General features: G+C 34.0%; 1 protein-coding gene across 4 annotated transcripts in view; it reads right to left on the bottom strand.

Moving 5' to 3' along the window:
* Positions 1 to 1,164: 1,164 nt before the first annotated feature.
* FXR1 (fragile X mental retardation, autosomal homolog 1) overlaps positions 1,165 to 15,097 on the bottom strand; it is a 61,655-nt gene continuing 47,722 nt past the window's right edge. The window contains exons 14-17 of one of the 4 annotated variants that reach the window (XM_004675010.2): positions 11,279 to 11,482; positions 8,708 to 8,908; positions 4,353 to 4,444; positions 1,165 to 3,623 (exon numbers count right to left, since the gene is read on the bottom strand). In XM_004675010.2, coding sequence (XP_004675067.1) covers positions 3,450 to 3,623; positions 4,353 to 4,444; positions 8,708 to 8,908; positions 11,279 to 11,482 — 671 coding nt within the window. In that variant the 3' untranslated portion in view covers positions 1,165 to 3,449. The remainder of the gene's footprint in view (positions 3,624 to 4,352; positions 4,445 to 8,707; positions 8,909 to 11,278; positions 11,483 to 15,097) is intronic. The other 3 variants (XM_012732344.1, XM_004675012.2, XM_012732348.1) reach the window with 3 other exon arrangements.

Here is a 15,097-nt window from a genome sequence, read left to right as displayed (position 1 = left end):
CATTAACAGCAATGATACTGAACACAACTTTACAGAGTGTTGCCTAACCTATAGATTCAATTTAAATACAAGTTCCTTAAAGACTTTGAAAGGATCCAAGTGCAAATTTTGTCATACTGAATGACCACCAATCATTCAACATACAATTGATTGTATTAGAGCAAGTTTTCTATTCCTTCAAGTTCATGCTAGGCACAGCTTTTAGTATCCTACCTAGCTGGAATTCAAGCTCAAAGTGTAAATATGAAGACACAAATGCTAGTAATTTTCCAGTGTAACTGCAAGATTAACATCAGAAACCCTACTCCTGTTAAACACTAGTCTTTCTTGCAGCAGTTTAATAGCCACAAAAATAACTAACTAGCAGAAAGGTGATGGAAATCAGATATATCAAAATGGCTAGCAAGAAAGGAGATCCAGACTATAACACTACTACCTACTCTTGCCTTATCACTAGCTTAAGTTTACCCTGGTCTCTGGTTCTTTTGTTCTCATCTATATACCTGAATTTTTTGTTAAACATTGTTTTATAAGTAACCTCACTTAGCCCTGATCGTGTTTTCATGAGTTCACTAGTATGTTGTGGTGCTTAACTCCACATTTTTATTAGTTAATTTATGCATACAGAACTGGGGTACAGGCCAGAGATGCAGGGGTAGGGCAGGAGAGGGTTAGAGGATTCACCAGAGACAGAGTGGGGAACAGAACAGTAAGATGTACACTGCTGAGGGGAGCAGCGGGGGTGGGGGGGTGTCAGTAGAGGTCTGCCACACAACGTGGGTCACTGCCCTGCCTAGGGATTGAACTCACACTGCAGTTGGCTGCTATAGCTTCATAGTGCTGTGCTTTATCTAACCCATTGCACCACCAGGGAGAGCACACCACATATTTCAAAGTGAACTTTTCTGTTTAGCTCTACAATTTTACCAATGGCGATTGACCTAGTAATACACATAAGCGTTTGGGGGTAGAGTTTTATTGAAAGCTCAAAAAGTGATCTCAAACCCAGAAATACTAAGCCTCTCAAGGTTTCAGGAATATAATTTTGCCTCTGTGTAATCTCAGCTAATACACTTCATAATTTAGTTCACATATATGTGCTGAAAACAGTATTGAGCTGCACAAGATCTTTAGATCTCTTATTTATTCCAGGTCTGTCTTTAGTATACAATGCAAACTAACCTACAGCAATACCTTGTCTTACTGATGTAGTAGCCAAAAAGGTAAAACTTATCTGGAAGACTACCTGAATCAATAGTGATAGGTAACCTTTGGGAAATAGGCTTTTCACTTCTAAATCTCAGTAAGTACCATTTACCTCCCCAAAAGAGCCTATCTAAATGAAATTGCAAGTTTAGTCAGTTGCACATGAGATTTCCTAGAATATTTCCTAGAATGTGGTTGGTTACTAGCTTTAAATAACTTCTACTATAGTCACTTAAGATGGCTTTGCGTTTTTGCTTTCCCATTACCACTGAAATAAAGAGGAATTTTAGTCAACATATTCCACACATGGAATAAAAACTTTTTTCTTTACACCATTTTTACCATTGGGGAAACTGATGGGAATTCTTACACGTTAATGTCTGTAATCCAATTAGTGAATAAAACAAAGAGTAAGTCAACAATTTTACTTACTTCTGAGAAGGATGCATAGGAAAATTATTAAAATTAAGGGCATGAACTTACATGGAAATATTACTCAAACTGCAAGGCTGGCACTAGTCACATTATACGTTAAAAATTCTGAGTAATCAAAACTTTAGGAAGAAGCTTTTAATACCATCACATCATAACCTCAACTATAACAAAACTGAGAGCCAGGTTTATATGCTAACTGACCTGGCAAATACTGCATTTTTATACCCTGAAATTTCTTTCACTCTATCAACTAAAATCATTGAACATTTTTTATGTGCATAGCAAATGATGCACATAAAAAACTTTAGATGTCAAATGACAAAAAGAGGCCATTATTGCTCAGTAATCTATATAATACTCTGGAGCAAAACCATCCCATAAAACTCTGGAGCAAAACCATCCCATAAATCTGTATGTTTCATAAAATTGAGTCACTGCTATTTTTATAAAACATTGTAACATACTTTATGGTCCCAAAGTCTTGTCAGAGAATATGCTTAAAAGTTTTAATTATTTGCTTTCAATCATTATTGAGTACACTCAAAATTATTTCCTTAAGAAAAAAACTGGTGGCCTAATCCTTAGTTAGAAATTGCTTGTCATAATTTGCAACACCTCCAAGGGAAAAGTCACTTTGGGTTTTACTACAGTGCCTTTTAAAAGTGGCATTTCATTGTAACTTCATGTACAAACTTTTCTAACTACAAATGACTAGTCTATTCCCATGCCCTATTCTAAAAGCCCTAAATTCTAAATGCCGGGATTTTAAAGGATCATTACAAAATGATTAACTCGCAACTAATGTTTTCATACTAATTATGAGCACATATAGATGCTTTTATAAAAAGCAATTAGGACTATTCTAGATCTACAAGTAGCTCCAACTACTTTGTAACATTTTTTTTAAAAAGTAGAAAGTTAAAAATCAGCAAATGGAAGATCAAAGTTTATTTACTACCTGCATACAAAAACATATTGCACATCAAACAACCAAAATAAAAAAAAAAAAAGAAGAAAAAGGGAAAAATAAGGGAAAAGAAAAAAAGATACCCTACCTTAAGACTAACATGTAGTTTATACAGAATTAAACCTTCTGGAAATTGATCTTTTCAGTAGTTTAGGTTATGTCTGAATGGACATGACTAATTCAGCTTAGTGTTTTAACTAAAGCTATGTTTGATTTTTAAATACTGTACACTTTAATAAATAAACCAAACAAAGCCTCAATGTAGAACAGTCACTGCCAATATCACCCAGTGTCCCTGCAGATGAGTTTAACAAATGTATTCCAGTGGTCTGCAGATTTCCCTCTACATACAGCATTTAAAAAAACACATTAAAACAGACCAGTTTCCAGACTATGAAATTACAATTCAGTGCAAAATATTTTAGACTGCATTTCATTCTAGTTTTCCTCAGGTGAAGAAGTGGTTGCATATTATTAAAAATGTAACAAAAGCAGCTAATGCTTTCATAAAGAATATTAGGGATCCCACACCCCACCCACCCACCCCCAATCTCTGCCATATTTTGAAAACAAAATAACATTTCCTATAGCCAGCAACTTTTTTTAATGTTACATATACTATTCTCAAGGCACATCTGATGATATATTTTATAACACAGTAGGTGTCAAAGTATGTTTAACATATGATTTCTTCAGGATCCCTCCCCTTTCTGAATTCCAAATGGAGGAACTGAAAGTGCGATGTAAAGACTGGCGATCCATATTCTATCTTTGGCAAGCTTGTACAAGCACTATTGTAAAATGTAATGTAAAAGAACTGTAAACTAGGAACTTCTTCAGTTTATGAAACACCATTCAGGACTGCTGCTGCTTCTTGAGTGTTTTCTTCTTTTAAGGTATTAATCTTTTCTTCTCCTGGAGTACGCTGTAGCTTAGAAATTTCATCGCCAGAAGCACTAGTTGGGCCATTTATTGCCTTTTCTGAAGGACCATGCTCTTCAATCACATCTTTTGCCTGCCAAAGGGAAGACAACTTTTTCAACTTCTTTATAAATGAAATCTATAGCTGAGGAGAAAAATAACTATATAAACATTAATTAGCTAATAAGTCTTAGTTTCATATATCACAATGGCTCAAAGAATTAAGACATTAATAAAATTCAAAGCAAATACCAGTATATTCACACCTCTCTTAATCTTTGAACTCTGTATCTCCAGTACCTAACAGTGCCTAAACCACGAATCTGGACTTGTTTACTGAAATTGTATCTAATTTTTACTACTAGAATACTCACCATGTAAATTAGAATATAAACAATTAATAGCTAAGCAGAGCAAATAGATCACCTGTTTCACTCACCTTATTTTTGAGGTTGTATTCATATATCAAATCCCTTAAAACATTTAAAAGAACTGAATCTAAGTCCATATCCATCACTGAGAAAAGGTCTATAGCCTATTGCTCCCCAAATTAACAAGTCTCTATGCCTAGTATCCGTAGGCAGAACAATTTTTTCCAACTGCTAGTTCAAGCTCTAACTGAAAGAATTTCAGGTTCAAGCATGCATATCTTCAGTTACTTGGGGCCATGAACAAAATCAAGAGTTAACTGTCTTTAAAATTATTTGTCTAGCTTGGGAACAAGTGATCAGACAGTGAGTTAAAAGGTAAAAATAAAACTAAACCATACCAAAAAAAGAAAAAAAACCAAAACAACAGAACCTACAGGTTAAATTCTCCTTACCATTTCTTTCTTGTTTTTAGCCAAAGTTTCCCTTGGGAGGTTTCTTTGTCTGCTCTGAGACTCAGCTCTAGAAATATAATCTGCAACTGTGACTGTTGAAGATGAGAAAAAAATTACAGGTGTTGAAAAAAAATCTCTAAAAATTATTTATGGATAATGAATAATTTTAATTTTTTCTTATTAAAACAAATGGTGGGTTACCCAATTTCAAAATTTTCTTAAGCTGGGTAACCTCCAACCAAAAACAATGCTTGAAAAATTTGCCTGTGATTTAATGTTGACAACAGGAATTTTAAAGCTGGACATTGAGGAGCCCTAGATGAAAGTCCTCTTTCACAAGAATCCAGCCATCTGCTTCTGGTTGAGTCTGTGGTTGTGGGTTGATGATAGAAATCCACAATCCAAGGATAGAAAAAGCAGCACTGTAAGCCCAGAGAATGTTTGCGATAATAAGGGGAAAAATGGGGTAAAATTGGTGTAACTCGTATTGTGGTTATTACCTCAACTTGCAAATTACATCAAAGATGTGATTCACTCAAGCATTAGTTGTTTTGCTTATTTTTAAACAAAACACAAGATCCCCAACTACGCTATTTTATGGTTCCTTTTTTAACATTTCACACTAAAAACTCTTCTGGGTGACCTAAAATAAACTATGAGCAATTCAAAATGAAAGACCACCACCCCAAAAAATGTGGGCATTGATCATGGTGGGAAAATGGTCACCACGAATTCAATAATCACCCCTACCATTTTGCCAACACGTAAATAAGGGACTAGTGTGTTTGTACGTGCTAGTATGCACGCACATGAATATACATGTGTGCACAAGGAAGTAGGTACATGGTAATGGTGATTAAAGAAAAAGCTAACACACTATAGCCAACCCAGATGCAACAAGTGATTTTTGGTTTACTGAATGGACCTCACTTGTTTATCCAATCCTTTCTCTTCAAAAATTGGAACTTAGAGTGATAACCTTTCTTTTTAAGGAATCACTTTTTGACAGAAACTAAAGAAAAATTCCCTGATTATGTGAATATAACATATTTTCAATTAAAGAACAAGTTCATATGTAAAAAAATGAAAACTCAAGCTTTACTGAGCTACTAAGTATGAGAATTGGTTCATCAAATTCAAATTATATGAAAATACTTAAATCATTTTTATAATAGAAAGTTATCTACAATTAATGGGTTAACATGGTAACAGTTTAAAGATCTAAAATGAGACTTTTAAAATCTCAAGGGAATTTTTTTTTAAGAACTAATATAACCCACTTATTACAAACACTACTAAATGAAGGTGTTACATGTGTAAAACTGCCTCTTCTAATTTATAAGAAACTCAGGGTGCTTATTTTGGAGATTTTTGAAATCATTTAAATTCACTGTAAATGAATTTATGAATAGATTTAAGTTTCTAAAACTGGAATACTATTGTAATTCACTTCATTATTATCACTACCTGGTGACAAAACCATTCTAGAAATGATTCTAGCTTGAGTGCACTTCATGAATTCACGGTTTCCAAAATTCAGCCTTCAGTGACACCTGAAGAACTCTGCTACGTGGAAACCCCATAGCATGGACAGACACACTAATAAATAATGATTTCCTAACTGTTGAAACAATTCTAGGAAGCCTTCCTCCATTATGCATGGACAGACTGATAATGATATAGTTATCAAGTAAATTAAGAGGCACTATCTTGAAAGGTAAAATTTTATCAGTGCCCAAAAAGAAAGTAAAAGCAAATATAATCTACTGATTCAAGTAAAAAATCTGTTGATAGTGCTTATAACACAAACTAATTACAAGCTCAATAGCAAATAATATTTACAGTACTTGGGGGAAAAGGCAAGCAATTTGTGGAATATAATTTGGACTCTAGATTTTCTTCTAAGGGATCTAAGCTAAACAATTGGACACCAGTATATTGCTACATTCTACATATACTGGGTTGTCAACAAGCGACAGAACACTTTCGCTTGAAAAACAGCAAAAAATGTCATGATTTTTATGACAACCCACTTGTTTAAATATTCACTGCTTAATTATCAATAAATAACAGGAATTCTGAGCATAGTAAAAACAAGAGTGTGTATCTTAAATATATAAAGAATGTTATTCACTTTAGATGGAGGCTGTCTTGCCTAGAACTGCTGCCAGGGACAAGGAGAAAATGGTGTGCTAATTCCACCTTATCCTACCTTGGTTAGGTTTTTGTGTGTGTGTTCCTCTTGTTGAATGAGAAGATGGGATTTAGGGAAGGCAAGGAGGTTCTAAGAAAAAACTGGTAATTAAAAAAAAATTGGAGTAAAAAGTAATAAATGCATTATGCATGACAGATCATTGTCAAGTTACTGAAAACCCTAGTTAACAGCATATCAAAATCTCTGCCTGTTCTAAAACACACCCACTAGTTGTTCCTTTTTTGTAAATGACTTGGTGACAATTCAACTAGTAAATGTGTTATTTATGTTAAACCCATACTTATTAAAGCTTGTATTTTCATATTTATAAAAGTATGGCCAGAAAATGTATTCACTGCTTGTTGTGGCTTCAAAGAATAGTATCGTGATCTAAAATATATTTCTTATGCAAGAGGAAAAAGATCATTAAGAAACATTTTCTGGAAACACTTCAATTTTTGTCAATATATAATTCTTTTAAATTTGCAAACTATCTTTAAAACAAACTGTTTTCAATAGTGGAACTTATGTCCCTTATTTTCCCTAGCAGCTCTACAACCACTAAACTTACTAAAGATAGTGGAATTTTATTTGGGAAAAACACATGAAAGAACTTGCTTTGGAAAGAATACAAAATTGATTTATGTTTAAAAGGGGTTTATTTCTGGTGCACACAATTTCTTCATTGTGAACATACATGTGGTTCTCTATACACAGGAAATGGAATTATGTTCAAAGTAATAGACACAGCAAACAAGTTTCTTTGACATTACTAAAAATTACTACTTAAAATAACATTCTAAAACTATGTAAGTACTATTAATATGAGTAGTTAGTAAGTGTAAATAAAGGAAAACGCATCACTACAATAAACAAAAACATAACATGCATTCCTCTCAATAAGAAAAAGCCACTTTCAAATATTTTTTTCTCGTATATATTTTTAAAACTGTGGGTATTATAATTCCCACAATAATGAGATGCTAAATTCAGATATAGTAAGCAGACACCATGCTAGAAGCTGCCCAATTTTGCCAATCAACCTCAATTACAATCTACAACTTAGTCCCTGGATGGCAAGCCTCATCTGAAATTTGAAGTCTGCTACATAGATAAAATAAGTTTCTCAACTGTATTTCATGTCAAAAATTGAGACACAACATTAGTTCAATTAGATAGGTTACTAAGCATTACGATGTGAAGGAAGAATGCATTTTCTTAAGAGTAGTAGTCTTATTAGTTGAGTAATTTATGCAATGCACATCTTGAATGTATATGCACACATGTGTATATGTTAAGTATAATAAATTTAGAAAGCAGACATATGACATTTTTTTTTCATGCTTGTGACCTGGTGTTGTCAACAGGTCCACTCAAGTTACCTGGCTGTCTATCTTCTGCCTGACCCCTGAAGCGACGCCTGCGGCTACGATTGCGTCGCTGGGGTTTTTTTTCACTATCATCTGTAATTGCAAAGTTTACCATGAACTATTCTGATGAAAACAAAAACAGACAAAAAAAAAGTCTTTCCTTCAAAGATTTAAGGAAGGGGAACAGTACCTTTTAATAAAACAAGATAAAGCAACATACATTACTGACAGGAAATATATTTTTGTATAGATTTAAGCATTCCAAAAAATGAAATTATCTGGAAATAAAAGGCTTTATATCTTACACTCTCTAAGACTTAAATTACCATCAGTCAAGGGATAAACATTTCCTCTCCAACAAAGTTTAGATTTATATAAGTTAATGACTTTTAGCCCTTTGGAAATAAATGCCTATTCAATATACATACCTTGACAAGTGTTATTTATATTAAATTTTAAAGAGGCAAGGTTAAAGCCAAAGTCTAGTTTGGGAACAATATAAGAATACCTTGTAGTCTAAATTATTTGTACTGATTTAATGGCACCAAAGGGCACTTTTAATAAAATCTCCCAGTTTCAAATATTTTCACTAATACAAATCTGAGAACTAGACATTTAAGATAAACACAAAATTATCTACACCCTGTTGAAGGGAACACTAAGAAAACTTCAAATTGTGAAGTGCATGTTCAGGAAATTTTTTTGTATTTTTCTTTCTTTTTATGAAAAAAGCATCATACATTAACAGCATCATACAATAATATATATCTTTTCCCTAAGTGCTTACATACCTAGCCCATTTTCATTAACTGAAGCTGTATCAGATTCAGTCATTCCATCCATCAGAACAGCATCTTCATCAGTCCTTCGTCTACGAGACCGCCTACGACGGTTAGTACTGTGATGGGATTCGCTGGCATCAGTGTCTGCAGTCTGATCTGATTCTGTATTATCAAGTAAGCTGTATGGATTGCTGTCTGGATCTTTGAGCACTATATGCATGTCAGAGGCAAGAAATATTCGTTTAAGAGAGCTGCAGTTATTAAGAATGTTTTGATACTGAATTATATCAACTAACGATAGAGAAACTTCAAATTTTCCCCAATAAAAAATAGTCTTCAAATGCTCTCTATATCATTTTAACCTTAAAATAATGAGAAAATTATAAATGGTGATAAAAAATTAAAGCAGAAGATGAGCAGACATTTCAGCCTACCATTTCTCTTCGACTTGTTTTCAGTATGTCAGGAAATAGTACATTATTGCATGCTAATTTTGACATTCACATTCCTAGCTATTCCTGTTCAGAAGCTAGAGAAATAAAAATGAAAAGGAATATTCAGCTAGTAATGAATTAATTCTAAGACAGCTTTTATTCCCTTTATTGAGTTCAAGGTGACTGCTACTTCTTTGTACTGTTAAAATGACAATTTTCATATAACAATCAACACCTGCATTCAATGACATAGAAATCTGTTATGATAAACTGAAGCACTCAAAAAAAGTATACACACAAAAATAAGCAGACTTATAAATGCCAAAATTTTAACTGATAATAGGAAAATGAAGAAATGAATGTTGACTAGTATTCCCATCTCCAGAGAAAAGATTGAAGGTGAGTTAAGCGTGGGGGGGGGGGGAGTTTTAAGATACAATTAATAAGAATACCCACCTTACCTATGTGTATTTATTGCCTCCATCAATCAAAATATAGAAGAAATTCACCTAATCATGGTATTTCTTCCTAATTTCCTTTGGCAACAGCTAGCAAGCTAGCATCTTTGCAAAAGACACTAAGTTTATCCATTAATGATAAATACTAGGTAAAGCACATTTATTTTGCAATTCATCATACTGTAACTTTATCAATCTTAATAATAGCGTATAATTTGTAGTAAGTATAAAAACCATTTCCCTAAAACTGTGAACTAAACTAAGGACTCGAACTATCACTGGAACTAGAGAATACTTTTTAAAATGTCCCCTTAAATTTTGTGGTCTGTTCCATGTAGACTTTGATTTGTCAACATGTTTGGTATATATTTAAGCCTATGGTCACCTAACATTTTAAACTGACTATATACATTTTCATAGAGCATGTAACATTATTAAAGTTTTTCTTAAAAGTGTAAAACTGGGGCCCTCCCTGGTGGCACAGTGGGTTAAAGCACAACACTAAGAAGCTAAAGCCACTTCCACATGAGTTCGATTCCTGCCTGCCCTGGAGGAGATCCACATGGTGAAGCAGACCTCTCCTGACCTGCCCGCTGCTCCCCTCAGCAGTGTACTTCATTGATCTGCCTGTTCTGCTCCCCTCTGTGTCTCTGGTGAATCCTCTCCACATCTCTGGCCTGTACTCCAGTTCCGTATGAATAAATAAATATTTTTAAAAAAAAATTTAAAAGTGTAAAACTGGGGCCCTCCCTGGTGGTGCAGCAGGTTTGAGCACAACACTGAGAGGCTGAGGCCACTTCCATGGGAGTTTGATTCCCGCCTGCCCTGGAGGTGACCACATGGCGTGGCAGACCTCTCCTGGCCTGCCCGCTGCTTCCCTCAGCGGTGTACTTCGTCAATCTGCCTGTTCTGCTCCCCACTCTGTCTATGGTGAAGCCTCTCACCTCCCCTGAGCCTCTGGCCTCTACCCCAGTTCTGTATGCACAAATAAATAAATCTTTTTAAAAAAGTGTAAAACTGCATTCAAGTTATATGCTAATAAAATCTGGTCCATGTTTCCCTGACAGTTGTCCCCCTCTCCATTCCATTATGCTAAAAACAGTCTCAATTCCTCCAACCGCAGTAACATCATTTAAAAATCCAAAATGAAGAGTAAAAAAGTTGTTTAGACACCTCCTATCTCCAGTCCTTTAAACAACCAAATCCTCAAACATTAAAATTTAAGTACTCTTTTTCTATTTACAAAGTAGTGCTAGTGTAGGAAAGAATACTTTTCAGTTAATTTTTTGCAAGTATAGAAAAATATTCAGATCTCTCTGCATTAATTAAAATTCTCTAGATCCTGTCTGGCAAATACACAACCCAAAATTGTAGGAGGGAAATCACATTCTAATTACTAAATAATTACTAATTATTCACCAATTGAAGAAATGACCAAACAGCCTATCTATTGTTAAACAATCAGCTCTCTCAAGTTGCTCTATTCTGGATATGCCAGCTTAACCTTCACCTGAGAAACATTTTACAGAGCTTTCCCTTTCATTGCTATATGTTCCACTGATTTCCTTAGGCAATGAGTGCAAGGATAAACTTGTAAAAATGAGTGAACCTAGGAAATAAATTAACTTTTATAAAGTTACACTGTTTACAGTAAAGACAGGATGCTGACATAGCACATAAAAGACTACCAGAACTGATGGAGGATTTGCCACCACGTGGTCCACCACGACCTCGACCCCCTGAAACACTTCTGCCTCTTCCTCCTGGACGTCGCCTGCTATCACGCTGGTGTCGGCTCTCTCGATCATCTTCTCCTGCCAGTGACCAATCACTCAGCTCGTCTTTACGCTCAGATTCTGTTTCAGAGGGGTTAGACAGCTCAGAATTTGTTCCTTAGAAAAGAAGATAACATAAACCAGTAAAATTTCTGTATCTAAGAAAAAACAGGAAATCAAATTTTTTCAAAATTGTTTCTTCCAAATCATTAAATAATCTTACTGTCTGAAAAGTTCAATTATTTGGCGTGTTCTTAACAGTATTTCATTCAGTCTAGAGGAGCACTTAATTTTTCTACATTTTAAATAAACCTCTGAAATCAAATGTTTCTCATAATTGATGATCTCTCATTAACTGGGCGTGAATTTTTACTGGTAGTACACATAAATGTGTTGCAAACAACTGTAGCTTGAAAGTGCTTTAAACTGGAAGAACATAGCACCTGATACTAAGAAACAGGGAAAAGGGCTAGAAAAAGATACCCTTAAACTTACAACAGAATATGAAATTAAAAAATAAAAATAGCCTTATTAATATTAAAAAATGTAAGCTTACAACAGAATGATGCCATTTTCAGCAAGACAAAAGTTTGCATGTCATTTCTAACATTAAACATTACATGTTTAAATGGTGCCCTTTCAATAATTTAAATACTTCCAAGATTTTATAAAAGCCTACAATAGCATTTTTATTCAAATCATAAGGCAATGGGTTTCTAACATGCAATGACTATCCTACCATCCCCACTTTTATTCTCCTTAGCTTGAGAATATCCCTTTCATCTTTCCCTCTTAACATATATACAAGTGTATACTTCAGAGTCCACTTCAATGTTGAACAATTTCAGACCAATTTAACTGAAAACAGATCTTTTTGCTGATATTATGCATGTACCAAGCTCTGTTGTCATGTATTGTTTTCTAGGTTTCCCCTTTTCATTTGGTTTATGATATCCTTATGGTTTGAAAAATTCATCTCTCAAAATGCACCAGACAGATGCCTAGGAATGTACATAATTTTCCCTTGATAAATGAATTCTCAGCAAGATTTTTAAGTTTACTTATGAAGGCTCCTAAACAAGAATGATTCCATAATGAACTAAGTACTCCCTAAAATCCAGCCATTTGATAACAAATGCAAAAACATATATAAGCTCTTCAGGTAATTACTAAAATACGGGGAAGAGGGGGAAATTAATGAGTAAAGCCTACATAACTACCTTTCTTTCTCCTTTAAAGACAATTCTCCAATGATTGCTATTATTTTTCCTTCACATGCTGTTAAATGTGGATATCAGTCATAGTACTTATATATTTAGTCTGAAGTATATTTCAGGAATAATACGGAAGTTTCTACTATTCATGTTTGAGTCTTAGGAAAGATTCTCAGGCAAGGGAATGAATCTCCCAAACACGATTTCTCCAAGTGACAAAAAACACATTGTACAAGTCGTGACATTCTGAACTAAGGGCAATTTAACATTTCACAGAGTAGAAAACCTTTGGTATACCTAAGAACTTCAGAATTTATTTACAAACCTATACCCTGCCGGAAACCATTACCAAAATTTAAAGATAAATACCTAGTCTTAAAGATTTCCCAGAAATTTCTGGTATGGTGAGAAGAAAATCTGTAAGCTTCCTAAACTTAACCTAAATCCAATATTCAAGATAATAAAAGGGAGTGCTCAAATTATAAATTTATATATGTGATATTAAATTAAAAAGGGGAGGTTAATGAGTTGGCAACAGTTCTGCTTTATTCATATTAAGTATTTTTAGGTGGCAAAACTGAAAAAATGACTAAGGTTGAAAATACTGAAATGAGGTTGAGAGGAGAGAGTTGCCTTGGATTATCTATGTAAAGTCCCAACAAACTACATGGGTCTTTAATATTAGAGAACCAATATTACATATTTCATTTAGACCTCAAGTTTTAAAGAAAGTAGTAGAGTACCAGAAAGATTGCAGCATAAGCACTCCCTGGCCAGCTCCACCACCTATTCAATTACTAGTTTTCTAGTTTTATAAACCAGAAAGGGGAGAGGGTCATAAGCTGAAAATTAGGGATGGTCCCTAGGAGCTGGAAATTATCAAAGGAATAGATTCTCCCTTTGAATCTCCAGAAAGTAATTCTGCTGAAACTCCAATTTTTAGCTGAGACTCTTAAAAAACTTCTTATCTAGAAAACGGTAAGGTAATAACTTGTAACCAATAACTGCAATTTGTTATGATAACAAAAAAACTAATACTCTGATTAAAGTACAAAAGTACGGTTCACATACTTTCAATAATCAAGTATGCTAAAACAAAAATATCCAACATGCTACCCACTTTTAAGACATTAGTTTGTGTTGCCAACTGAGGCCTTAAGACATCACCCATTGTAAGACACATATTGATTTCAGAGAAAGTGAGAAAGTGTTTTTTTACAGTTTACATATATTAGCACTTAACACTCCTTCTGATATTCAGAGCACAAAAACATAACCAAAGTCATATGGCTTTTCTCGCAAACCCACTTTTTAAGTTCAATAGCTATTTCAAGAAAATACATTGCTAACATTCTGCAATGACTCAGAGGTAAGAGTGCCATCTACTGAACAATTTACACAAGTGTTCTTCAATCCGATCATACGTCTCTACTGGTCTCATGTAAACTTCTCGTTGTTCAACAATAGTAGCCAAGTAATAAGTAAACTTCCTACAAAAGCTTGCAAATATTTTTTAATAAATATATCATCCAAAAAACCAAACCTGTTTAAGTTGTACTAGTAAGCTAGCCTGAAGATCATTCAGTATATACATAATTTCTATTTAATTACTGGATTTTTTTGTATTAAATATGTCTATGAAAATAGTTACCTAGTTTGCAACTCTCAGCTTTTTACATGCTGAGCACTTCTACTTTCCTGAGAATTTGCTTTTCAGGATCAGGATTAACTTTTAAGTAAGCGACAAGATATATGACAAGGTATTCGACAACATGGCAATAAGTGGATATGAAAGGAAAAAGGATTAATATTCCAACTCTACAGCAAATTGAATATAACTGGTATCCTTAGATGATTCTTCCATCGTAGAATTTGGATGTAGAATTTGTATATTGTAATCATGTATTTTGCTTTTCCCCAAAAGGTTTCTATTTTCAAAAGGCTTCTGAAAGTTTCCCAAAGCAATTAGGATGAACACAGCAGAATGGAGAAGAGAAGGAAAAAGAAAGTAAGAGAGGAATAAAGTATCAGGTCACTGCTAAGATCCAAGTCCAGATGTAGAAAAATGAAACAACTCCAAAGCTGAAGAAGTTTTAAGTGAGAATTTAGGATTAGCAAACTCTTGATCAAAACCATCCACATGCCCTTCCCACATGGGTGAAGACCCGAGTCTAACCAAGTGAAATCAATTTTAGAAAATGTTTGTGTATAGCTTTCAGTGAAATGTATTTCACAAGACTCCATGTGAATCAATAAAGTATCATTTTAAAATCAAATACAGACCTGGTAAATGTAATCCACCTCAGAGTGCTTAGCTGCTGCTTTTTTTTTTTTTAAACTTTTCTTAGAAGATAATGAAGCAACCTAGCTGCACTACTATTATTAATATTACTGGTTATTGGGATATGTACACATGTACAAAGGAAATATGTGGAAACAAGTATCTCATATAAACATAAGTACAAAACTTCAACTTAACAAAAGAATACTTCATTATATAGTTGCTTGGGTTATATAC

This window comes from Condylura cristata, unplaced genomic scaffold (genome assembly GCF_000260355.1).
Source record: "Condylura cristata isolate star-nosed mole 26May11 unplaced genomic scaffold, ConCri1.0 scaffold00003, whole genome shotgun sequence".
In the NCBI taxonomy this organism is placed as follows: domain Eukaryota; kingdom Metazoa; phylum Chordata; class Mammalia; order Eulipotyphla; family Talpidae; genus Condylura; species Condylura cristata.
Note: the sequence above shows the minus strand (reverse complement) of the source record. Positions and strands in the feature narration are given on the sequence as shown.